This window comes from Melanerpes formicivorus, unplaced genomic scaffold, assembly GCF_026170545.1.
Source record: "Melanerpes formicivorus ecotype bairdi unplaced genomic scaffold, bMelFor1.0.p_v2 SCAF_34, whole genome shotgun sequence".
Lineage (NCBI taxonomy): Eukaryota > Metazoa > Chordata > Aves > Piciformes > Picidae > Melanerpes > Melanerpes formicivorus.
Window position 1 is genome coordinate 432,475 of NW_027142386.1, and position 25,456 is coordinate 457,930.

Below are 25,456 nucleotides of genomic sequence, written 5' to 3' on the forward strand. Positions count from 1 at the left end.
AAACAGCCCCCTGCGAGCCCCCTTCCCCTTCTCTGCAAGGCCAGAGACAAGCCTGAGCCCTTCGTGACCCCGAGTGGCTGCCAGGGGTCCCCCTTCCCCCCCAGCCTGACGCCCTGGGTGCGCATTTCTTTGGCTTTTCCTGTTTCAGGTTGGCCTCGAAGGCGATGAGGAAATAAGGCAGCGTCACACGCGCGGTCCTGACAGTTGGCCCCGGCCAATGTGGCTGGCGCGGTGAGAGCAGCCCGGCGCTGGCAGCCAGGGGACGCGGAGGGGCAGGGGGGCTCAGCTCGGCCACCCCTCCCTCCCCCTTTTTAAACCATGTTCTCCCGGAAGAAGCGGGAGCTGATGAAAACCCCTTCCATCTCCAAGAAGAGCCGAGCGGGCAGCCCCGTCCCGCAGAGCCTGCCGGTGAGTGCCCCGCGTCCCCTCCCGGCGGGGACCGCAGGCAGCGCGGGGTCAGGGCACTCCTCATGGAGCGGCTGGGAAGAGCCATGGGGTGGGGAAAAGGGGGTGGCAAGGGGGTCTGTGAAGAGGAGGAGGAGGAAGAAGAAGAGGAAGGACCCCGCTCGCTGGGCCTGGGAGCGGAGGTTTTTGCTCTAGATGAAGGGGACGGAGCAGTAGCCTGGGGAGATGTGAGGGCAGGGGAGGAAAGGGTGGGCTGCAGGAAGGGGCAGAGCAGCCCAACAGTGGGGGCTGCAGCCAAGGGGTTGGGGAGGGCAGAGAGAAACCCCCAAACCTCCCATGGCACAGGGGCGGGAGTCGGGGGAAAACCGTGCTTGGGCAGCCCCCATGCCATGCCTTAGCCCTGCCACAGGTTTATTTACTCGTGGGCACTCCGCTGGCACTGGAGTGGTGCAAGAGGAAGCACCTCGCCTGAGCAGGGCCCCCCTGCGCACCCCAGGCACTGCCCGCCCCGCGCCTGCGCCCCAGCCTGCAGGGCACGGGCAAAGACAGGGCTGGCGAGGCAGGGCCGAGGGGAGCCAAGAGCCCACTCGTGGGTCCTTAAGTGAGGGGCACCTACCCCTGCCCCTGTCCCCGCGAGAGGGGCCTATGGGTGGTGGACGGAGGGATGCTCGGTAGGGCGGCTCGCAGGAGGAGCTACAGCCCCTACTCGGCAGGGCGCCGCGGGACGGGCAAAGCCAACTCGCCCAAACGCTCCCTGGACTCGCTGCCCCACGCCCCCCGCCGTGTGGCTGACGGTACGGCCGGGTACCCACCCGGGGGTGCCAGCAGGGAGGGACCCCGGGGCTCCAGGACCGCTGCGCTTGCAGGGGATGGAGAGAGGTTTCCAAAGCCTGGGTTGGATTTTGGGGTGGCTCTGCAGCGGTCTGGCTTGGCCCCAGGGTAGCGTGGGGGTGAGCTGTGCCAGGTTTGCCTCCCCCCCTATGGCAGCCCCGTGGCTCTTGGCTGGCTCTGCATCTGCAAAGATGGCATCCTGGCATCCTGGCATCCTGGCATCCGGCCTCACTGAGCTGACAGTGCCCAGCCAGGGATGCTGAGACCCAGCGCACTCGTGCCACCCCTGAGGGCCTGAAGGTTGCCAATGGGAGCTGCTGGAGGGGTGAGGGTGGGGAAGCCTCCCCATGCCACTGGGTGCCTGGCACCACGCAGTGCGCAGCCCAACAGGGTGCCAGTACCAGCTCCTCCCCTGGGGCAATTGCACCCCTAGGAACTGGGGGTTCCCCCCATCTGAAAAACATCTGCACAGCCTCCAGAGAGTGGCCTGGGAGGGGTCCCTGTCCCTGTTCCCCTCCCTGGCAGGGTGGAGGCTGTGCCCAGCCTAGGGATGGTACAGGCTGAAAAAGAGGAAGAGATGTGTGGGGCCATATCCTGCTGTCGTTTGGCTGTGCCAGGGTCCCCAAGACCCCCCAGAGATGGGGAGCTCCAGCATGGTGGGGACAAGGCAGTGTCACCCACATGGTCATTTTGTGCCCCTCGGGACAAACCCAGACCCACAGCGGCTGGCAGGGGCCACTGGGGGTCATGGGGTGAGTGTGCCAATGGGATGAGATGGGTGACTATGCCAGCTCCTGACCATGAGACTCCTGTGCCAGGGGTGCTTAATCCACCAGGAGCTGGGGGCTCTGGGGCAGTGCCAGCTGTCAGGGGGTGCCCACAGCATGGTAGAACAGTGTGGCTGGCAGACCAAGCCTGGCAAGTGCCCAAACCGTGCCAGCAGCAGCTCTGCTGCTGTTTTCTTGCCGGGCACAGTCTCTGGTTTTGCCTTGCAGGTTCCTGAGACTGTCCCCAGCAGGTCCCAGCCCAAGATGCCCTAAGGGTTGGAGATGCCAGGGAGGGCTACACCTCATCCCCGTGCCAGGCAGGATCACCCTCAGGTTCTGCCAGGATGCCTAACTGGGGAAACTGGGGGACGACACAGCTGCAGGGACTGGCACCAGCCCCTCAGACAACAACCCGTCCCTCCGACTGGCACCCGGAGGTCCCAGTCGTGCCCCCACAGCGCCAGCTGTGCCTGCCGTGCCCTCATGCTCACCCCTGCTCCCCAGGACCATTCCCGCAAGGACTGCCTGGAAGCTCCTGGCTCCAGCCTCGGGGAGCTGCCCCCCACCAGCTCCAAGCTCAGCACCAGCCCCAGTGCCGTGGGCACCCTCAAGCGCCCCACCAGCCTCAGCCGCCATGCCAGCGCCGCCGGCTTCCCCCTCACCGCAGCAGGACCCCGGGCCGTGCCCAAGCCCCCCGCGTCCCACAGCCCCATGGACGGCGGGGAGGGGCCCTTCATCGACACCGAGGACATCTCCCAGCTGCTGACAGATGTTGCCCGCTTTGCCGATGCCCTGGAGAAGCTGCGGGACGTGGTGCTGCGGGATGGTGAGTGCCAGGCTGCCCTCCAGGCTCCCTGCCAGCCCCGGTGCCGCCGGTGCGGTGCCAAACCACCCACCGCGGGGGTGCCGCGGGCTGAGCACGGGAACGTCCCCTCTCCGGGGACCGACCAGAGCCATCGGTGTGGGGAGGGTCTCTTTCCCGGTCCAGGAAGGGGTCAGGACCCCCGGGGAAGCTGTGCCAAGCCCTGGCAGGCAGGGGCAGGGGCGGTGGGTGGCTGCTGGGAGCTCGGAGCCAGGATAACGCCGCTTCCTGCCCCCGAGCTATTTTCATCCGCCCGTTTTCCTGTTTACACTTTGATGGTGCCAGCTGCCTGCCGGGGGCCCCCAGAGCCCTGCAGGGCACCGGGGATGGCCCCCGACCCACCAGGCCACCCTCACCGCGGTGGCTGGCAGCGTGGGGTCGATGCCTCAGCGTGGGGCTGGATGGGCTGATGGCAAAAGGGAAGAGCATTGATGTTGTGGTCCCAACAGCGAGGTGGGGCTGTGAGGGGGCTGTCAGATGGTGCCATGGTTTGGATGCTGGCATGGCAAAGGTGTTGGTGCATCCCCAGTCCCTGTGGGAAATGGCAGTGCCCAGCCTGGGGCACCGCTGCCAGCTGCGGCCAGATCCATGGCAGAGCTGGCGGGAATGGGGCTGGGGCTCTGTGCTTCTGGGGGTGCCATGGAGTGGCAGCTGGGGGATGATGATGATGATGATGATGATGATGATGCCAGGCTCAGGTTTGGGCACGGCAGGGCAGGGAGGAAACAGCTCTGAGGCAAACAGTGAGGTCCTGCTGCTGATGCCATGTGGGGGCCACGGTTAGTGCTGGAACTGGTTTGGGACTGCAGGATGGTGCTGGAACTGGTTTGGGACTGCAGGATGGTGCTGTTCCCAAGCTGGGAAAAGCCAGGGAGAGACTGAGGGCTGCAGCTGGGATTTCAGAGAGCCCAGCTTGGCTCTGCACCACCCAGCCCCGTGCCCAGCCCTGCTCCAGAAGGGGCCTGCAGATGGGAGAGGAAACAGAGGAAACCCCTTCCTGACCCTGGGAGCTTCCTCACCTCCTAACAAGGCTGCCAGTGCCCATCCCTGAGCTCCAGCCCCGAGGATGGAACAGTTCCCAGGGAAGAACCCCCTGGGACAGAGTGAGCCTGGCTGGCTGGGGCACGGTGGCAGGAGTGACCTGGGCATCCCTCCCGGAGGCTGGGAGTGCCCTTCCGGTGGGGAGGGCAGGAAGGAAACGAGGAGGAAATTCCCAACCTGCTGCTTTCAAGGGAAAAAGTTACTGCTGAGGAAAAAATGCCTGAAAGGTTGAGCTGTGCCAGCCCAGGGGCTGTACCAGGCAGAAGACTCAAGCAGCTCTGGTCACAGGGACACGACTGTGCCGGTCCTGGGAAGCCCCAAAGCCGAGGGGATGGGCTGCAAGGTCTGGGAGCCTTGTGGGACATGCCTGGGATGTGATGGATGGGAGGAGGCCTTGAGGACAGGGGGAAGGGGCAGGGATGAAAGAGAGGGGCACAGGGCAGTGTTTCAGCCCCCCCCACACTTGTCTTACAGACCCCAAGGAGCCCCCCCAGAGGCCAGTGGCCCACGAGTGCCTGGGCGAAACGCTGCGCATCCTGCGCCAGGTCATCAACAAGTACCCCCTGCTCAACACCCTGGAGACCCTGACAGCTGCTGGCACCCTCATCTCCAAAGTCAAGGGTGAGGTGATGGGGCTGGGAGCTCTCTCCTGGGACCCTCCTGCCCCAGGATGGGGTCTGGGGATTCCCTGGGAGGGGTGCTGGGAGGGGAGCTCCCCGCAGACAGGCAGAGAGGTGAAGGCTCAGCTGCTGGCAGCTGGAACTCACTTAGCTCAGCTCAATTCAACTCAGTTTAAGTCATCTCAACTCAACTCAGCTCGGCTCAGTTCAGTTCAATTCAACTCAGTTTAAGTCATTTTAACTCAACAGCTCAGCTCAATTCAACTCAGTTTAAGTCATCTCAACTCAACTCAGCTCAGCTCAGTTCAGCTCAGTTCAGCTCAGTTCAATTCAACTCAGCTGAGCTCAATTCAACTCAGCTCAATTCAACTCAACTCAGCTCAGCTCAATTCAGCTCAGTTCAACTCATCTCAACTCAGCTGAGTTCAATTCAGCTCAACTCAACTCAACTCAACTTAAACCAAACCCAACCCAGCCCAACCCCTCAAGGTCTGAGCTGTGTCAGAGATGCCAGAGCCCAGATCCCCAGCCTGGGGCTTTCCAAGCACTACCACAAGGGGGTAAAAAAACCCTTCCATAATGGGATCCTGCTGCTGGCAGCAGCTGGGGTTGAGAGGAGCAGGGTCTGTGGAGCACAGATGCTGGCTGGGGGCACCATCTGCTGCCCTCAGTTACCCCAAGGAGGGAGGAGGGGTGGCTGTGCTAACCGCAGGCAGAGCACAACATTCTGCGTCACTGCTCTGCTTCCTGGACACCAAACAGCAACCACCAGAGCACAGGAAGCCTCGTGGTGGGTGGCAGGAGGTCTGCTGTGGGGCTGGCCCCACGCAGGGCTGGGCCAGAGTGAATTCATTCCCACCCACCCCCATCCCCCTCACCGCAGCAGTGGGGTTCAGCTCACCAGCAGCCCAGAGGAGCTGAGCCCGTGGGGTGCCAGGGGCTGCCCAGAAGCTCTGGTCAGCAGTGAAGGTCACAAGTGTCCCTTGGGCTGGGCACCTGCCAAGTCTGTGCCAGTTCTTGCTGCTGCTGCTGGCAGTTCCTCTTTTGGAGGCCTCCTGGAGAAGCCATCCTGCCCTGGAGCAGGGGCTGCAGTGCCATGGGGCAGGGGAATGGTCCACAGTTGGCAGCCCCTTCCTGGTAGCCCCTTCCCAGCAGCTCTGGGGCACTGGAGGAGAGAGAAACGTGAGCCAAGTGGTGCTGGCAGGGAAGTCAGCCCTGGGAGGAACATAGGGACAGGGACCTTGTGCTGTGCTAGGGCAAATCCCTCATCCACAGGGATCATCCTCTCCCCTTCCCCCTCCATCCAGCTCGCCCCAGCCCCACAGCAGGGCTGAGGGCACCAGGAGCCAGCAGGGCTGAGGGCACCAGGAGCCAGCAGGTCCTTCTGCTGCCTGAGGCAGGGGCAGGAGGTGGCAGTGACAGTGTCTCTGCTTCCTCCTTCCCAGGTTTCCATTACGAAGCCAACAATGAGGCTGACAAGAGGGAGTTCGAGAAGGCTGTGGAGACCATCGCTGTGTCCTTCAGCAGCACGTAAGGGCCTTCTGGCCAGGCTTGCCCCACACGAGGTCCCCTGGTGGACCCCCATTGCCCCCCACCAGGCAGGATGCACCCTCTCCCCTCACCCTCTCCCCTCACCCATGCATGGCCACACATGAGAGGTGGCTTAGGGGTGATTTGGGTCCCCATGGACATGGCAGGGTCACTCCTGCCACTCCCACCAGCAGTTTCTGCTCAAACCCTGCTTGAGCCCACGGGCTCCATCCCCCAGCCCCTCCTCAGTGCTGGGCCAAGCTCTGCTCCTGCACCCAAAGTGCCAGCTGTGGAGCTGAGCTGATGCCCACCGTGCCCAGCAGTGCAGCTCTGCCTGGCCTGGCCTGGCCCTCAGCCGGACCCTGGGACACAGATCAGGTGCTGCTGGGTGGCAGCTCAGCATGGTGACGTCCCCTTGCTGAGCCCAGCCCTGCTCCTCTTCTCACAGGGTGTCTGAGTTCCTCATGGGGGAGGTGGACAGCAGCACCATCCTCTCCATCCCACTCAGCGACCAGAACCAGGTGAGTGCCATCCTGCGGGGCTCAGGGTGTGCCAGGGGGCTCAGAGCTGGCTGGGGAGGGAGCTGAGCTCCCAGCCCCAGCTGTGGGGTTCTCAGCTCACCTCCAAGCCCAGTGGAGCTGTGTCTAGGCTTTGCCTGCTTGCTCCCATCCCATCCTCATCCCAGTGAGGTTGGTGAGGCAGTGGAATGTGGTGCCCTGAGAAGCTGTGCAATGCCTCCTCCCTGGAAGTGTTGAAGGCCAGGCTGGATGAGGCTTTGAGCAAGCTGGGCTGGTGGAAGGTGCCCCTGTCCATGGTAGGGGGTTGGAATTAGGTGATCTTGAAGGTTCCTTCCAGCTCAGACCATGAAACCCCACCTGGCAGCTCCAACCAAAGGGCTCAGGAAGGGCTTGGAGCAGCAGAGGTGGACAAGAGGGCTCTGGGTGCCCTCACAGCTCTGCCCTGGTCTGCTGTGTGCACAGAGCCAGGCATTTCCCCAGAGACATTCCCAATAGCTCCTGGCCTTCCTGCAGAGCCACAGGCTGGGCACAGCACACCTCCAGCTCCAGGTTTCCACCTGTCCTCCTCCTGCTCTGATCTATTTCTTTCCTTTCCCAACTCCCACAGACCATGGAGAGCCTCTATGGGGGGATCCCAGGGCCTGGAGGAGTTGGCATGCCTTCAGGCATGGGGAGCTATGAGACAGGTAAGTGGGGGCAGGGCTGTGGGAGCAGGGTTTGTGGTGGTGAGTCCCCACCTGAGCAGGAACATCACTGCCACGGTCCTGCTGCTGGCACCAGGGGTGGGCAGGGCACGATGCCAGGGCAGGTACAGAGCGCTCTGCACTGCCAGCTCAGGGAGCTTGGGATGCCCTGGGGTTTTCCTGGCTGCCCCTGGGAACCCAAAGGTGTTTGGGGGCAGTGGGTCACAGGGTGCCAGCAGCACCCTCCAGGGTCTCTTTTTCTCCTCCCCCTTCCTCCTGGTCCCCTCCCAGGCCGCCCTCCTGCTGAGGAAGTGGATGTGATGCTGCAGCGCTGCGAGGGAGGGGTGGATGCCGCCCTCCAGTACACCAAAAACATCTCCAAGTACATGAAGGACCTCATTGGGTACCTGGAGAAGAGGACCACACTGGGTGAGATGCTGGGGGCAGCAGGGTGGGACCTCTCCAGAGCAGGGCTGAGCCCTCCCCCCATGGCAGCACCAGGAGAGGTTGAGGTCCTCACATGCATGAGGCTGAGGGAGAAAGGGGCTGCAAGGGCAGTGGTGAGCTTCACTCCTGAAGTTCCTGATTTCTTTTCCCAGAGGGGAACCCAAGCAGCAGGCAAATCCCAGGGTCCTGGAGGGCTTTTCAGTTCCAACCTTTTGAGTGTTTGGTTGTTTGTTTCCCCCCCCTCCAGAGATGGAGTTTGCCAAAGGGCTTCAGAAGATGGCAAACAGCTGCAAGCAAACCATCAGTCAGGAGGTAGGTCCTAAAGCCACCCAGGATGTAGGGTCCCTGTGTCCCTGAAGCCACCCAGGATGAAGGTTCCCTGTGTCCCTGAAGCCACCCAGGATGTAGGGTCCCTGTGTCCCTAAAGCCACCCAGGATGAAGGTTCCCTGTGTCCCTGAAGCCACCCAGGATGAAGGGTCCCTGTGTCCCTGAAGCCACCCAGAATGTAGGTCCCTGTGTCCCTGAAGCCACCCAGGCTGCCAGGCTGCCTAAGGAGCAGGCAGCTCTGGAGATCTCCTCCTGCACCTCCCATTCTGGAGCCCAGGATGTGGCTTTCAGCAGTGGGAGGTGGCCAAGCTGAGCCTTGGGCTCTTCTTTCTGAACTCCTGGAGCCCACATTTCGGGGCTGGGTCTCAGGGTGCTGTGTCTTCTCCTCTCCCAGACCAATATGCCCTTCCTGTCCATCTACCTGTTGGCCCTGGAGCAGGACATGGAGCATGGCACCTCGGTGCTGCAGGCTGCCAACACCCTTCAGAACCAAACCTTCCTCCAGGTGAGAGGACCAAAGGCCAGCTCCAAGAGTCTTCTCCAGCAGCTGGGCAGTGTGTGTGTGTGTGGGGAGCTGGTGGTCTTCTTAGTTACAGGATGTTAGGAGTTGGAAGAGACCTCCAAAGATCATCAGGTCCAAGCCCCCTGCCAGAGCAGGAGCATAGAATCCAGCACAGGTCACACAGGAACACATCCAGATGGGGCTGGAAAGTCTCCAGACAAAGGAGACTCCACAACCCCTCTGGGCAGCCTGTAGTAGACTTCTGTGGCTCTTCCAGAAACTGGAATCCAGCTGCTGCTGGGCTCAGACACTGCTTGGACCTGGCATTCCCTGGCTCAGCAGCTCAGTGATCAGTGCTGGGTTCTTTGAGGGGTTAGCTGCAGGGTCTAGGAGAGAGCTGCCCAGCCTGGAGGCAAAGCAAAGTCTTGGCAAGCCAAGCAGCACCTCCTGATCCATCTCCACCTCATCCAAGGCTGCTCTGCCTTCCCACATCCCCCTCCAACCCAAGCCAAACCCATCTCCCAAGGAACAGAACAGAACTAACCAGGTTGGAAGAGACCTTTGAGATCATAGAGTCCAACCTCTCACCCAGCACCATCTGATCAACTCAACCATGGCACCAAGGGCCTCACCCAGGCTCTTCCTAAACCCCTCCAGTGATGGGAGCTCCACCACCTTCCTGGGCAGCACATTCCCATGGCCAATAACTCTTCCTGGGAAGAACTTCTTCCTGCCATCCAGCCTGAGCCACTCTCCGGGGGGGGACCCCAGGCCCCATCCTTGCAGAGGTGACTTTGGCTCAGCTCGGTCTGGAGCGAACCACAGCTGGCGCTTGCCAGGCTGGAGCTCTTGGCCCATGGCACCAACCCCTCCCAGTAACTGAGCTCAGGTGTGCTGGGGAATGATAACAACTGCCACGGGGAGCTTCTCCTTGCAAAGCCTTTGCAGAGGGAAGGGCTCAGACCCTGGGGGTTGTGTCTCCCTCCTGCTCCAGCCCCTGGCGCTCAGACGCCTGGAACACGAGAAGCGGCGGAAGGAGATCAAGGAGCAGTGGCACCGGGCACAGAGGAAGCTGGTGAGCACCAACAGGCACCAGGGGCTGGCTTTGTGCTGCCCAAGCCCAGGCTGGGGCACCCCTGTGGCCTGCACCCCGCTGAGGATGCTGGACCTTGGCTCCTCTCCAGGGGCTTTGTCCCGGGCTGCCTCTGCGGCACTGAGGGATGCTGGAGAAGCTGGGGAGGGGGAGGGGGTCGGGGGGGTGCCAGCCCCCTCCTTGCAGAGCTCAGCCCTCCCCCTGGGTGGCTGTTTCCCGCTGGCAGCAAGAGGCTGAGGTGAACCTGCGCAAGGCCAAGCAGATCTACATGCAGCGCAGCGAGGAGCACGACAAGGCCAAGTACATGGCAGTGAAAGCAGAGGAGGAGCAGCAGAACACCCCCAGCAGCATCACCACCAAAACCCTGGACAAGAAGAGGAGGCTGGAAGAGGAAGCCAAGAACAAGGTAGGAACACAGAATGGGAAGGAACAAGGTTGGGAAAGGCCTCAGAGGTCATCCAGTCCCAACCAGCAACCCAACCCCACCCTGGCCACCAAACCGTGGCCCCAGGTGCCATGGGCACAGGGTGCTGGAACACCTCCAGGGATGGGGACTCCAACCACCTCCCTGGGCAGCCTGTGCCAAGCCCTGACCACTCTGGCAGCAAAGGAATTGTTCCTCCTCTCCAACCTAGCCCTCTCCTGGCACAATTTCAGGCCATTTCCCTCTCTTTCTGTCATCTGACCCTAGGGAGAAGAGCCCAACCTGGCTCCAGCCTCCTTTCAGGGAGCTGTAGAGCAATGAGGTCTCCCTCAGCCTCCTCTTCTTCACACTAACCACCCCCAGCTCCCTCAGCTGCTCCTCCCCAGCCCTGTTCTCCAGACCCTTCAGCTCTGGACTCAGGCTGAGCATCAGCTGGGCAAGAAGCTTCTCACTCCTTGCTCAGGAGCAGCCCTGAGCTGAGTGAACTGAAGGGAAGTTGGACCAAACAACCTCTCAAGGTCCCTCCCAACCCCAACCATTCTAGGACTGGATCTGTGACTAAGCTCCTCATGGATCCTTGGATATGGCACAGGAATGCCTCGAGGGCCAGGGCCCAAGTGCAATGAGCTCCTCTTGCCCAACCCTTGAACTGTTTCCCTCTCTTGCTCTCCCACCTGCCAGGCAGAAGAGGCCATGGCCACATACAGAACCTGTGTGGCAGATGCAAACACCCAGAAGCAGGAGCTGGAGGACACTAAGGTGAACTCCTTGAGGCAGATCCACGAAGTGATCAAACAGAGCGACCAGGTCATCAAGACGGTGAGTAGGGCTTGCCTGGGGCAGCCCCGGGGCAGGGGGTGGCCATACCCTACTCAGGAGGGGTTCATAGCTGCAGACCTGGCCCAGCTGCCCCTATCCTAGGTGAGGTGCAAGTAGGTGCAGAGCTCTCCTCACCCACCACGTGCTCTGAGAAGCCAAAGGCTCAAGGCTGCAGACCAAGCCCTGTTCTCCAGGAGCTTGGACAAGGCTCCAAGAAGACCTCAGAGCAGCCTTCCAGTACCTGAAGGAGCTCCAGAAGAGCTGGGGAGGGCGTTTGGACAAGGACTGGGAGTGCCAGGATGAGAGACAATGGCTTTGAGCTGGGAGAGGAGAGATTGAGAGTGGAGAGGAGGAAGAAGTTGTTGAGAGTGAGGGTGGGGAGAGCCTGGCACAGGCTGCCCAGGGAGGCTGTGGCTGCCTCATCCCTGGAAGTGTTTAAGACCAGGCTGGATGTGGCTGTGAGCAGCCTGGGCTGGTGGGAGGTGTCCCTGCCCGTGGCAGGCAGGTTGGAACTGAATGACCTCTAAGCTCCCTTCCAACCCAACCATTTGCTCCCACAACCTGGAGCTCCTCCTCCTCTCTCTCTCCCCCTCAGCTCCCAGCTGCTTCCCTCCGCATTCTGGGGCCTTTGGTTTGGTAATCTTGTGCCTTTTTGTTCTAGGCCACCATCTCTTTCTACCAGATCATGCACATGCAGACAGCTCCCCTGCCTGTCAACTTCCAGACGCTGTGTGAGAGCAGCAAGCTGTACGACCCCGGGCAGCAGTACGCCTCCCACGTGCGGCAGCTGCAGCGCGGCGACGAGCCGGACACCCAGTACGACTTCGAGCCCTACGTCTCCCACAACGCCTGGTAGGGAAGGGGAAGGCCCCCAGGGACTGCCAGTGCCCTCCCTCCCTTCTCATGGAGGGGAGGGAGAGGTTTGGAGAGGAGAAGGGGAGGGAGAGGTTTGGAGAAGGAGAGGGGGAGGGAGAGGTTTGGAGAGGAGAAGGGGAGGGAGAGGTTTGGAGGAGGAGAGGGGGAGGGAGAGGTTTGGAGAAGGAGAGGGGGAGGGAGAGGTTTGGAGAAGGAGAGGGGGAGGGAGAGGTTTGGAGGAGGAGAGGGGGAGGGAGAGGTTTGGAGGAGGAGAGGGGGAGGGAGAGGTTTGGAGGAGGAGAGGGGGAGGGAGAGGTTTGGAGGAGGAGAGGGGGAGGGAGAGGTTTGGAGGAGGAGAGGGGGAGGGAGAGGTTTGGAGGAGGAGAGGGGGAGGGAGAGGTTTGGAGGAGGAGAGGGGGAGGGAGAGGTTTGGAGGAGGAGAGGGGGAGGGAGAGGTTTGGAGGAGGAGAGGGGGAGGGAGAGGTTTGGAGGAGGAGAGGGGGAGGGAGAGGTTTGGAGGAGGAGAGGGGGAGGGAGAGGTTTGGAGGAGGAGAGGGGGAGGGAGAGGTTTGGAGGAGGAGAGGGGGAGGGAGAGGTTTGGAGGAGGAGAGGGGGAGGGAGAGGTTTGGAGGAGGAGAGGGGGAGGGAGAGGTTTGGAGGAGGAGAGGGGGAGGGAGAGGTTTGGAGGAGGAGAGGGGGAGGGAGAGGTTTGGAGGAGGAGAGGGGGAGGGAGAGGTTTGGAGGAGGAGAGGGGGAGGGAGAGGTTTGGAGGAGGAGAGGGGGAGGGAGAGGTTTGGAGGAGGAGAGGGGGAGGGAGAGGTTTGGAGGAGGAGAGGGGGAGGGAGAGGTTTGGAGGAGGAGAGGGGGAGGGAGAGGTTTGGAGGAGGAGAGGGGGAGGGAGAGGTTTGGAGGAGGAGAGGGGGAGGGAGAGGTTTGGAGGAGGAGAGGGGGAGGGAGAGGTTTGGAGGAGGAGAGGGGGAGGGAGAGGTTTGGAGGAGGAGAGGGGGAGGGAGAGGTTTGGAGGAGGAGAGGGGGAGGGAGAGGTTTGGAGGAGGAGAGGGGGAGGGAGAGGTTTGGAGGAGGAGAGGGGGAGGGAGAGGTTTGGAGGAGGAGAGGGGGAGGGAGAGGTTTGGAGGAGGAGAGGGGGAGGGAGAGGTTTGGAGGAGGAGAGGGGGAGGGAGAGGTTTGGAGGAGGAGAGGGGGAGGGAGAGAAATAGAATTAACCAGGTTGGATAAGACCTTTGAGACCATCCAGTCCAACCTCTCCCCCAGCACCATCTCATCAACTCAACCATGGCACCAAGGGCCTCATCCAGGCTCTCCCTAAACCCCTCCAGGGATGGGGACTCCACCACCTCCCTGGGCAGCACATTCCCATGGCCAATCTCTCTTGCTGGGCGGAATTTCTTCTTTACATCCAGCCCAAACCTCCCCTGGCACAGCTTGAGACTGTGTCCTCTTGTTCTGGTGCTGGCTGCCTGGGAGAAGAGCCCAACCCCCACCTGGCTCCAACCTCCCTTCAGGGAGTTGTAGAGAGCAATGAGGTCTCCCCTGAGCCTCCTCTTCTCCAGGCTAAGCAACCCCAGCTCCCTCAGCCTCTCCTCACAGGGCTGTGCTCCAGACCCCTCCCCAGCCTCATTGCCCTTCTCTGGACACGCTCAAGGTCTCCTCAGAGCCTTCTCTTCTCCAGCCTGAGCAGCCCCAGGTCTCAGTGTGTGCTCCTAGGTGCTCAGACATCCCCTCCCCTCCTCCTCGCTGCCCCCCAGGTCTCCCTTCACCCGGGCGCGGAAGGGCAGCTTCGGCTCCAACGACTTCCCCGCGGCCGCCGGCTCCGATGGGGTTGGGCTGCCCAAGGATGGGAGCAGCTTGGAAGGAGCCAAGGAGCAGCAGAGTGGGGCTGAGAGGAGAGGTGAGTCCAGAGCAGCTGTGGCTGTGCTTGCTGCAGGCTGTGTCCTCCTCTCCCTGGTCAGGACCTCCATGGGTGCTGGAGGCCAGGCTGGGAGTTTCCTGGCAGACACAGAACTTCTGGAGGAGGTTTTATGCTGTCTGGTGCTGCCTAACAGATCCTTCTCCTTCTTCCCATCCCTGCTTTCCCTTGCTGGCTGGGGCATCATAGCCCCACCAGAGCCTTCCCCAGCCTGTCCAAGCAGCTTCCTTCAGTAACCCCTGGGTCTCCCAGCTCCAGGCTCTTCTCCCATGGCTCTCTCCTGAACCCAGGAACCAATCTCAATGTGTTTGCTCCTGCAGGTGTGAGGGGACACCAGGTCCATAAATCATGGCCCACCTCTGTGGCTGAAGGTGACAGCAGCCTGGACTCAAGCACAGGTAGATACCAACCACAGCCCAAGGCAGGCAATGCTTCCCCTTCTGACACAGTCAGCCTAAAACCTGAGCCCAGCCTAAGCCCAGCATCAGAGTGAGGTGGGACCTGGCCCTTTGTTAGCTGCCTCACAGTGACCCTGGCAGGGGTGGACTGGATGAGCTTCAAAGGTCCCTTCCAACACACACCAGCTGCTCTGATGTGCATCTCTAGCAGGCTGGGATGAAGTGGGATGGATGGGATGGGATGGATAAGATAGATGGAACAGTATGGATGGGATGGATGTGATGGGATGGGATGGATGAGATGGAGTAGTATGGATGGGATGAGATGGGATGAACGGGATGGGATGAGATGGATGGGATGGGATGAGATGGATGGGATGGGATGGATGAGATAGATGGAATAGTATGGATGGGGTGGGATGGGATGGATGTGATAGGATGGGATGGATGAGATGGATGGAGTAATATGGATGGGATAGGGTGGGATGGGATGGATGGGGTGGGATGGGATGAGATAGCAGGGATGGGATGGATGTGATATGGGATGGGATGGATAAGATGGATGGAATAGTATGGATGGGATGAGATGGGGTGGGATGGGATAGTATGGATGGGATGGTACATTATGGGATGGATGGGATGGGATGGATGGGACAGGATCTTTCCACTGCACTGCCCGCAGCCTGCTCCACTGCCCAGGCACAGCCAGCCCTTGGCTCCCTCCCAGGCTCTCCTGCTCTCCAGAGGTGCCCCAGCTGCACCAGGCAGATGGCTGCTTGCTGTGGGGGTTGGCCAGCAGCAGCAGAGGGCACTCAGAGGAGCAGCAGCTTTGGCAGCAGCAGCACTGCCCTGGGGCTTTTCTTTTGCCAGGTGAATTCAGCCACAAGCTCCAGCGGCTGTCTTCCAACGGCACCATGTCCTCCAGCGAGGAGCTGGAGGAGAAGGATGAGGCCAGCACCCCCTTCGAGCAGAGTATGTGGCAGGGTGGGGGGAAGAACCAGGCCACCACTGAATCATTTTGGTTGGGAAAGAACCTTTCAGATCATCAGGTCCAACCCTTAACCCAGCACTGCCAAGGCACCACCAAAGCACAGCCCTCAGCACCACAGCTCCAGGGCTTTGAAAGCCCTCCAGGGATGAAGAGAGCATCACCACCCTGGGCAGCCTGGGCCAGGCTCTGAGAACCCTTTGGGGGAAGAAATTGTTCCTCTGGTGCAACCTAACCCTCCCCTGGGGCAATGTGAGGCCACTTCCACTGGCCCTTGGAGAAGAGACCACCCCCACCTGGCTCCAACCTCCCTTCAGGGAGCTGTGGGGAGGTGACAACCATGCCCCTGCTGCCCACCCACCCATCAGGGCAAAGCAGGGTGGCCATTCCCACACTGGGCAGTTTAAGGAGGTAAACCAAAACAGCTGCTGGGAGGAGGAGGATCCCTGCTGGTGAGGCACCACCAGCAGTGCCTCTACCCTGGGATGAGCTCTGCCCAGAGCCATGGGGACAGATGTGCCAGGGCTGCCCACCCCAGAGGACAAGCTGCTCATGAGGCTGCTGAAGAGCTGCCTTGTGACCAGGAGCCTGCTGCTCAGGCTCTGCTTCACCTTCACCTTGCCTCTGGACAGGGCTTGGAGCAACCTCCTCTAGTTGCAGATGTCCCTGCTGGCTGCAGGGAGGTTGGGCTAGGGGAGCTTTAAAGGTCTCCCTTCAAGCCAAGCCAGTCTGGGATGCCATGATAGAATAGAAGGGGATAGGATAGGAATGGAATGGAGTGGAATGGGATAGGAATGGAGCAGAATGGAATGGAATGGAATAGAATAAACCAGGTTGGAAAAGACCTCTGAGATCACCAAGTCCAACCTCTCACCCAGCACCATCTGATCAACTCAACCATGGCACCAAGGGCCTCATCCAGGCCCTCCCTAAACACCTCCAGGGATGGGGACTCCACCACCTCCCATGCAGCACATTCCCATGGCCAATCTCTCTTGCTGGGAAGAACTTCTTCCTCCCCTCCAGCCTGAACCTCCCCTGGCACAGCTTGAGACTGTGTCCTCTTGTTCTGGTGCTGGGTGCCTGGGAGGAGAGACCAACCCCCCCCGGCTACAGCCTCCCTTCAGGCAGGGGCCCTGCCTTGTGTTCTGCTTGCAGGCATCAATGGGATGAGCTCAGAGCTGGCAGCTCCGACAGGGCCCTTCCGAAACGTTGGCTTGTCCCGGGCCGCCCAGACCCACAGGCTGCGCAAGCTCCGAGCGCCCTCCAAGTGCCGGGAGTGCAACAGCTACGTCTACTTCCAGGGAGCAGAGTGCGAGGAGGTAAAGCTGGGAGAGGTGGGAAGGACAGGGGGGTGGAGGACACGTCCCCTGGACGGGGTGAGCCCCGCACTGCCTGCAGCTCCTCCTCTGGGGGCTGTCCCCAGGTGAGAGCTCAGCTTGCCCCAGCGGAGGGCTGCGAGGACGATCGGGGGGCAGCAGCGCTGCCGGGTGAGGAGAGGCTGAGGGAGCTGGGGCTGCTCAGGCTGGAGAGGAGAAGACTGAGAGGGGATTTAATAGGTGTTTATCAATACCTGAGGGCTGGGGGTCAGGAGGGAGGGGACAGGGACAGGCTCTGCTCACTTGCTCCCTGGGGCAGGACAAGGAGCAACAGATGGAAGCTGCAGCCCAGGAGGTTCCACCTCAACACCAGGAGGAACTTCTGCCCTGTGAGGGTCACAGAGCACTGGAGCAGGCTGCCCAGAGAGGTTGTGGAGCCTCCTTCTCAGGAGTCTTTCAAGGGCCATCTGGATGTGTTCCTGTGTGACCTGAGCTAGATTGCATGGTCCTGCTCTGGCAGGGGGGTTGGACTGGATGATCTCTTTGGGCCCCTTCCAACCCCTGACACCCTGTGATCCTGTTAGGAGTTGGAAGGAACCTTGAAAGATCATCGAATCAACCAGGTTGGAAAAGGCCTCAAAGATCATCAAGTGATCTCTCTGGGTTCCTTCCAACCCCTGACATCCTGTGAGCTGTGATGCTGTGAGCTGCAGCTCTTCACTCAGTGTCACAGCTCTGCAGCAGCAGGTCACAGCATCAAACATTCAGCTTGGAACAGACCCTCAGGAGCACCAAGTCCAACCCAGAACCCTACTCTGTGAGGGTCAGCCCTAAACCAACCACAGCCCCAAGCACCACATCCAAACCACCTTCAAACACCTCCAGGCTTGGTGACTCCACCACCTCCCTGGGCAGCACATTCCAACCCCTACAGCAGCAGGTCCTGGTGCAGCTCTTCACTCAGGGGTCACAGCTGTGCTGCAGCAGCAGCAGGTCCTGGTGCAGCTCTTCACTCAGGGGTCACAGCTGTGCTGCAGGAGCAGGTCCTGGTGCTGCTCTTCACTCAGGGGTCACAGCTCTGCTGCAGCAGCAGCAGGTCCTGGTGCAGCTCTTCACTCAGGGGTCACAGCTGTGCTGCTGCAGCAGCAGGTCCTGGTGCAGCTCTTCACTCAGGGGTCACAGCTGTGCTGCAGCAGCAGGTCCTGGTGCAGCTCTTCACTCAGCTGCTGGGTAGAAGCCCACCCAGGAGCTCTTCACATGTGGCCAAACCGTGGGTGCAACCCCAGCCAGGTCTAAGTTGTCTCTGGAAGCAGAGCTGCCAGCAGGAGCTGGAGCAGGAGCAGGACCACTTGAGCTTGGCTGTCACCTGTGCTAGGAGGACAGTGCTGCTTTGGGGAGGCCTCTGTGAGCTTCACACTGCTCCTGCACTTGCCATTGCTCCTGCAGCATCTCCAGGACAGGCTTTTCCCTCTCTGCCAGCCAGTGCCACAAGCTTCTCCTCCCCGCAGTGCTGCTCGGTGCCTCTCGGCGGCCACCCTTCCGCCCGGCCCCGGGCTGCTGCCTCCCAGCTCCACCCTCCTCTTTTCCAGTGCTACTTGGCCTGCCACAAGAAGTGTCTGGAGACCTTGGCCATCCAGTGTGGGCACAAGAAGCTGCAAGGGAAGCTGCAGCTCTTTGGGCAAGACTTCACAGCAGCCTCCCGGGGCAGCTCGGACGGAATTCCCTTCATCATCAGGAAGTGCATCTCCGAGATCGAGAAGCGAGCCATGAAGACCAAGGTGCCCAATTCCCCCTTCCCCCTTCCCTCTCCTTCAGCTGGAGCTGCCTCAGACACCTTCTCCTGAAGTGACCTTCTGCCTGGGCAGGCAGACCAGCAGCTTGCTCTTCAGATTGCTGCAGGCAGAAAGTCCCAGGTGGCAAATCCGGCCCTGACTCATCCAGCTCTGACCCTGGAAACTCCCTTCCCCTGCCTCCCTCTTTCCTAGGCAGCAGGAACGGTGGAGATGGCTGAGCTGGAAGGGGATGGCCCAGAATGCCTCCTGAGCTAGGGATTTCCAGCCCCAGGAGGGGAGGGTGGGAGCCAGAGGCTCGTGCAGAAGCATCTCTGCTGGCTCCAGCTCTGCTTCCCTCCCTTGCACAGGGCATCTACAGAGTCAACGGCGTCAAGACTCGTGTGGAGAAGCTCTGCCAGGCCTTTGAGAACGGCAAGGAGCTGGTGGAGCTGTCCCAGGCCTCCCCCCACGACATCAGCAACGTCCTGAAGCTCTACCTGAGACAGGTAAAGGTGCTGGAGATGCCTCCTGCTACGGGAGAGGAAAGGTGGCCAAAGGAACTGAGTCCCTGAGCTGAGCCTGGGGAGGAGGAGTCCTGCCCAAACTGGGTGCAGACAGCTTTGAGGACCCTGGGAGTGGGGGTGGTGAGACACCCTCCCCTCAACCCCCCCCCAAAGCTGGGAGCAGGGCAGGCATGGAGATGAGCCCATGAGCATGAGCTGTCTGTGGCTTTCCTGCTCCCCCCCAGCCCTTGCACAGCTCATCCACAGCTGCTTTGTGTGGCTCTTCCTCCTCCTCCTCCTCCTCCACCTCCCAGCAGCGGCTTGGTGCCCACAGAACAACAACAGAAGCCCTGAGCCCTCCCCAGAGGGGAACTGGGACCTCGAGAGGGGAAGTGACACCAAGAAGTGACCCAGCAGCAAAGGCTGCTCTGGGCAGCAGAGCTGGGGCTGGGATCACATCCCCTGAGCAGGGCTCTGCCCCTCAGCTCGCCCCGGGGTGGCCTCAGGTGGGTGCTGTGCCCCTCAGCTCCCCCTGGGGTGGGCTCAGGTGGGTGCTGTGCCCCTCAGCTCGCCCCGGGGTGGGCTCAGGTGGGTGCTGTGCCCCTCAGCTCGCCCCGGGGTGGGCTCAGGTGGGTGCTGTGCCCCTCAGCTCGCCCCGGGGTGGGCTCAGGTGGGTGCTGTGCCCCTCAGCTCGCCCCGGGGTGGGCTCAGGTGGGTGCTGTGCCCCTCAGCTCGCCCCGGGGTGGGCTCAGGTGGGTGCTGAGCCCCTCAGCTCGCCCTGGGGTGGGCTCAGGTGGGTGCTGTGCCCCTCAGCTCGCCCCGGGGTGGGCTCAGGTGGGTGCTGTGCCCCTCAGCTCGCCCCGGGGTGGGCTCAGGTGGGTGCTGTGCCCCTCAGCTCGCCCCGGGGTGGGCTCAGGTGGGTGCTGTGCCCCTCAGCTCACCCTGGGGTGGGCTCAGGTGGGTGCTGTGCCCCTCAGCTCACCCTGGGGTGGGCTCAAGGGGTAGTGTCCAACCTGAACCTCCCCTGGCACAACCTGAGGCTGTTTCCTCTTCTCCTGTGCCTTGTTGCATGTGAGAAGAGCCCAACCCCCAGGATGGCTCCAACCTCCTCTCAGGGAGCTGTAGAGAGCAATGAGCTCTCCCTCAGCCTCCTCTTCCCCAGGCTGAACCCCCCCAGCTCCCTCAGCTGCTCCTCCCCAGCCCTCTTCTCCAGACCCTTCCCCAGCTTGGTTGGATCTCCACCCTTCAGAAGAGGGAAATGGCCTAAAACTGTGCCAGGGGAGGCTTAGGTCAGAGCTGAGGAACAATTTCTGCACTGCCAGAGTGGTCAGGGCTTGGCACAGGCTGCCCAGGGAGGTGGTGGAGTCCCCATGCCAGGAGGTGTCCCAGCACCCTGTGGCCATGGTCCCTGGGGCCCTGGTTTGGTGCCTGTGCTGGGGCTGGGCTGAAGGTTGGGCTCAGTGATCGTGGGGGAAGCTTTTCCAACCCAAACAACTCTCTGCTCCTAAGCTCTGGGGGATGTGTCCTGGCTGCAGGAAGGCTCCAGGTTTCCTCAGCTCAGGGGCACAGGACAGGTCTGGGGCTCAGGGGGGTGGTGAGCCTTATCCCATGGCCCTCCGGCTGCCCTCCGGCTGCCCTCCAGCTGCCCTGGTCTCCCTTGCAGCTGCCAGAGCCCATCATGCCCTTCCGTCTGTACAACGAGCTCATGGGGCTGGCCAAGGAGAGCCTGCAGGGCACCGAGGCCAAGGGCCGGAGCGGGAAGGGAGGCCCTGAGCTGCTGGACAAAGGAGCTGACACCGACAAGGTGGTGCTGAACCTGGTGCTGAAGCTGAAGGAGCTGCTGAAGGAGCTCCCCCGGGAGAACTTGGCCACCCTGCAGTACCTCCTGCAGCACCTGAGGAGGTGAGAAGGGCAAGCCCGGAGCCCGCGGGGGTGCTGGGGCAGCTTCCCCTTTCTCCCCCGCGGTGGGAAGCTGAGCGCAGCCTCTCCGTGCTGCTGCTGGGGGCGTCCCAGCCCTGCCCAGGGGGCTGCAGCTCACAAAGCTCCTGTGTGCCAGGGGCTGTGCCTCCGGTGCTGCCAGCCCAGCGCCTCCGAGCCCTGCCCACCCAGCCCTCCTGTGTGCCGGGAGCTGTGCCTCTGGTGCTGCCAGCCCAGCACCTCCGAGCCCTGCTCACCCACCACTCCTGTGTGCCAGGAGCTGTGCCTCTGGTGCTGCCAGCCCAGCACCTCCGAGCCCTGCTCACCCACCACTCCTGTGTGCCAGGAGCTGTGCCTCCGGTGCTGCCAGCCCAGTGCCTCCGAGCCCTGCCTGCCCCTCCTGTGTGCCAGGGGCTGTGCCTCCGGTGCTGCCAGCCCAGCGCCTCCGAGCCCTGCCTGCCCACCCCTCCTGTGTGCCAGGGGCTGTGCCTCCGGTGCTGCCAGCCCAGCGCCTCCGAGCCCTGCCTGCCCACCCCTCCTGTGTGCCAGGAGCTGTGCCAGGAGCTGTGCCTCTGGTGCTGCCAGCCCTGCACCTCCGAGCCCTGCTGCCTGCCCACCCCCTTGCCCCTCACGAGTTCCTCCTCCCCAGGATCGTGGAAGTGGAACAGGACAACAAGATGACCTCAGGCAACCTGGGCATCGTCTTCGGGCCCACGCTGATGCGCCCCCGGCCCACGGATGCCACCATCTCCTTGTCCTCCCTGGTGGACTACCCCCACCAGGCTCGCATCATCGAGGCTCTCATCATCTTCTACTCCACCATCTTCGAGACGGAGCCCACGGCCCTGGCTGGCCCCAGCAAGCCCCCCAGGGACGGCAAGGAGGAGGCAGCCAGCTCTGACCCGGTAGGACTTCCCGGGAGGTCCCTCAGGAGATGTGGAGCTGGAGCAGCTCAGCTGGGGGTCACCCTCCTGCGGCCCCCCCAGCCCTGCCCGGTGCCCTGCCCGGTGCCCGGCCCCATGCCCTGCCCTGCAGGGACGTTCCCCGTCCCGGCTGTGCCCCACAGCGGCTCCAGCTCACGCTGCTGCCCCTCTGCAGAGCTGCCCTCTGGCTTCCTCCTGCCCCCACGGCCAGCCCCGCTCCCCCCGGAGTGGTTTTCTGCCCCGGAGCAGCCTCTGGGTGCCACAGAGGGGGCAGGGTGGAGCCTGAGCACTCTGACACAGGTTGGGACTTCTCCATTTTCTGGAGCCACGTCTGGGGGAATGAGGAAGTTTCCTTCCCCCCCAAGCCCTCAGCGCTGCTCCTCCTCCCCCCAGGCCAGCCCAGGCTCGCAGGCTGCGGCTCCTCCCGGCGGAGTCTCCTACCTGGAGCTGCCTTCGGAGAAGGGCAGTCCGGATTTCAGCACCGATTCCTTCGCAGGTGAGCGAAGGGCACTCCCCGGCTGCCCCCAGCCGCTGCAGGTCCCTCGGGAGGTCGCGGGGATGTCACCCGCGGGGGTCTCCCCGAGCCGAGCGGCACAGCCTGAGGCAAAGGCTCAGCCCTGGGCTCCTTCCCTCCCGCAGAGCCCGGGGACCGCTCCGTCGACTCCGACTCGGAGCTGGAGGACGCTGGGGAGGACCTCCGAAGGCAGCTGCTGAAGCAGGAGAGCGAAACCAGCACGGACGAGGCTCAGTTCTGCGAGGAGGGCAGCGAGGGGCAGCGGAGCCGCAGCTGCAGCGTGGGGCAGTCGGACACAGAGGGTCCCGCTCCGAGCTGCAGCCCCCCGGCGGAGGAGCAGAGCGATGCCGACTGACAGCCCAGAGCCCCCTGCCTGCTGCGGGCACGGGCTGTGCCCCATAGCTGTGCCTGCTGCGGGCATAGACTGTGCCAGGCCAGCCCCCAGCCCTGCCTGCTGCGGGCACAGACTGTGCCCCATAGCTGTGCCTGCTGCGGGCACAGACTGCGCCCCATAGCTGTGCCTGCTGCGGGCACAGACTGCGCCCCATAGCTGTGCCTGCTGCGGGCACGGGCTGTGCCCCATAGCTGTGCCTGCTGCGGGCACGGGCTCTGCCAAGCCACCCCCAGCCCTGCCTGCTGCGGGCACAGACTGCGCCCCATAGCCGTGCCTGCTGCGGGCACGGGCTGTGCCCCATAGCCATGCCTGCTGCTGGCATAGACTGTGCCAGGCTGTGCCCCATAGCCGTGCCTGCTGCTGGCATAGACTGTGCCAGGCTGTGCCCCATAGCCGTGCCTCCTGTGGGCACAGGCTGTGCCAGGCCAGCCCCCAGCCCTGCCTGCTGCTGCCCACTGCCTGCCAGCAGCCCTGGTTGAGCAAAAGCCCCACACAGAATTCCCCCAGGCGCTGGGAGGGGGCACAGGGGCAAACCCCCAGCCCTGCCTGGGCACAGCAGTGCAGAAGCTGTGCTGCCAAGGGGTGGGCAGGGCACGGAGGGCAGCTCAGGGGGGTTGCTGTGCCAGCTGCAGGCAGGGCCTGGCTGCTCCCTGGCTGGAGCTGTCACACAAACCCTGGAGCCCCTCAGCTCCCAACCTCTCCCAGGGCAGCCCAGTTTGGTCCAGCAGCCCCCAGAGGCCCTCCCTGGGGGCAGAGCCTTTGCTTGCAGCCTGGCAAGGATCCCCCCAGGCTCTGCTGTGCCCAGCCACAGGCTTCACTTCTGCCTCTCTCTCCTTTAGCCTTCCCCAGGCCTCTCCTGCTGGAGCTGGGCCAAGCCCCAGGAGCTGATTGTCCTCCTTGGCCGCTGGGAGGTGCCACAGGAAGCTCCCAGCAGTGGGCAGGCTGAGGGCACTGCAGCCAGGCCTGGGCACAGCTGGACAATGCCAGGCACCGCCTGGGCTGGGCTCTGCCAGCCTGGGGAGCCGGGCACAGGAGTGCTGGGGGGGGCAGAGCTGGCTGAAAGCCTCCTCTGAGGGTCAGCCTTGGCTCCAGGCTTGTGGCTGCACCACCTGCCAGGTCCATCCACCCCTCAGAGCTGGTGCTGGGCTCCCTGCCTCAGCACCTCCAGGGGGCACAGGATCCCACCAGCACCACACCAGCTGGGCTCAGCTGGCAGTTTGTGCCACTGGGGCATCTCCTGCTTGGCAGGAGCCACTCAAAGGGCAGCCCCGAGGCTGGGAGCCAGCGCAGGAGCTGCCTCCTGCTGGCTGCAGCCTCCCAGGGGGTTTGTGCTGGCAGATGTTTGGTCTCCAGGGATCCACACTGCAGGCCCAGGGCTGCACTTCTGCTCTGCCAGCTGGCCCCAGGCTGGGGCTGGGGGGGGAGAAGGTCCTTGAGGGGAGATGCCTCCTCCTCAGGCCCAGCACAGCCCCTGGCAGCTGCAAGAGGCTTCCTGGGTGGAGAGCTGAGCCTGCCCCATGGACCCACTACCTCTGCTGGCCAAGGGACAGAAAGGGTTCAGCTTTTTCTTTGCCTTGACAGCTGAGAGACTTTCCCTGCACTGAAGCCTACAGAAAGCAGCTTTGGAGCTCAGAGCTGAGAGCTGTTTCCTTCCTGCTTGCAGCTGGGCTCACAGCTGAGCTGCAGCAGGGCCCTGGGCTGGGGGGGTGAGGAGCTCCACTGCAGGCACCTCACCAAGCAGCAGCTCTGAGGAGCTGCACCAAGCCCCCAGCTCCAGAGCTCTGCTCTGGTGCTTTGCCAGCCCCCAGCCTCCCTGGGAGAGCAGAACACCTCCAGCTGAGCTCCCACAGAGCCCTCCCTGCTCCAGCTCCATCCCAGGGGGGAGGCTGAGGGAGGAGATGTTCCAGCTGGAGACAGAGGGAGCAGTGCTGGGGGGGGAGCTGCACACACTCATGGCTGGGGAGCTGGGAGGGCAATCAGAGGCTTTGACCCAGCAGAGGCTCAGCCTCCAGCACAGGGCAGAGCCTGGGGCTCCAGCCCAGAGCTGCTGGAGCCAGATCCCAGCACTGGGGGGGTGGGGGGGATGCAAGGTACACAAACCAAGGTTCATGATTCACAGTGACTTAAAGCTCAACCAGAGGGCAGCCAGAGGGAGCACTGAGAGGTTCTGCTCCACAGCTCTCCAGGAGCTGGTTGGGTTTCACCCAGCAGGGCAGTTCCATGGGAGCAAGAGAGGGGAGGCCAGGAGCCTCCTCCTGCTGCCACCAGCGGTACCAGGAGCGTCAGGGTGAGAGGGGAAAGCAAGGGGGGAGGGGTGAGAGGGTGAGGAGGAGGATGGGGGAGGGAGGAAGGGCCAGAAGCTGTGCTGGGTGAGTGAGGAAGGGCCAGAGGCTGTGCTGGGTGAGTGAGGAAGGGCCAGAGGCTGTGCTGGGTGAGGGAGGAAGGGCCAGAGGCTGTGCTGGGTGAGTGAGGAAGGGCCAGAGGCTGTGCTGCAGCTGCACAGGGAGCACCATTTGGGTATTGACTCAGCAGGGGGAGAGGGCAGGAGGGGAGAGGGCAGGAGGGGAGAGGGCAGGAGGGGAGAGGGCAGGAGGGGAGATCCCCTCTCCCCCAGCTGCTGGCTCTGGGCTGGGCTCTGAGGAGTTTGCTTCCAGAAAGTTCCTAATAAACTCTGTGTGTTCCAAGCCTTCCTGGTCCTGGAGGTCAACCTGCCAGCCCCACCCCCCCTGGGTGCCAGGCTCAGCACCACAAGGATCTGCTCCCAGCACCTGAGGAAGGATTTCTGCCCAGCAAAGGCCCTCAGGCAGTGGCAGAGGCTGCCCAGGGAGGTGGTGGAGTCCCCACCCCTGGAGGGGGCCTGCAGAGGTGGTGCTGAGGGAGGTGCTGCAGTGCTGGTGTCTGAGCAGCAGCTGGGAGCTCTGGGTGAGAGCTTGGACTGGAGGAGCTCAAAGGTCTCTCTGCAACCTCAAGAGTCAGAGGAGGCTCTCAAGGTCTCACAGTGAAGGCAGGAGGGAAGCAGCAGGGAGGGAGGGGGAGGGGCAGGGAGGAAGTGGGGGAGCTGCAGCAGCAGCAGCTC

At 62.7% G+C, this 25,456-nt stretch overlaps 1 protein-coding gene across 1 annotated transcript; it reads left to right on the forward strand.

Annotated features, from left to right (window-relative positions):
* The first annotated feature begins 205 nt into the window (after window positions 1-205).
* ARHGAP45 (Rho GTPase activating protein 45) lies at window positions 206-25,064 on the forward strand. The gene is made up of 23 exons (XM_068156238.1): window positions 206-408; window positions 2,508-2,829; window positions 4,381-4,527; window positions 5,972-6,056; window positions 6,505-6,577; window positions 7,182-7,260; window positions 7,549-7,686; window positions 7,952-8,016; window positions 8,427-8,537; window positions 9,529-9,609; window positions 9,854-10,033; window positions 10,733-10,870; window positions 11,532-11,722; window positions 13,492-13,634; window positions 13,973-14,050; window positions 14,921-15,022; window positions 16,197-16,360; window positions 17,947-18,135; window positions 18,498-18,635; window positions 20,296-20,534; window positions 21,199-21,454; window positions 21,866-21,968; window positions 22,112-25,064. The coding sequence occupies exons 1-23, from the start codon at window positions 319-321 to the stop codon at window positions 22,339-22,341; spliced, it is 3,342 nt and encodes a 1,113-aa protein (XP_068012339.1). The 5' UTR covers window positions 206-318; the 3' UTR covers window positions 22,342-25,064.
* The last annotated feature ends 392 nt before the right edge of the window (window positions 25,065-25,456 follow it).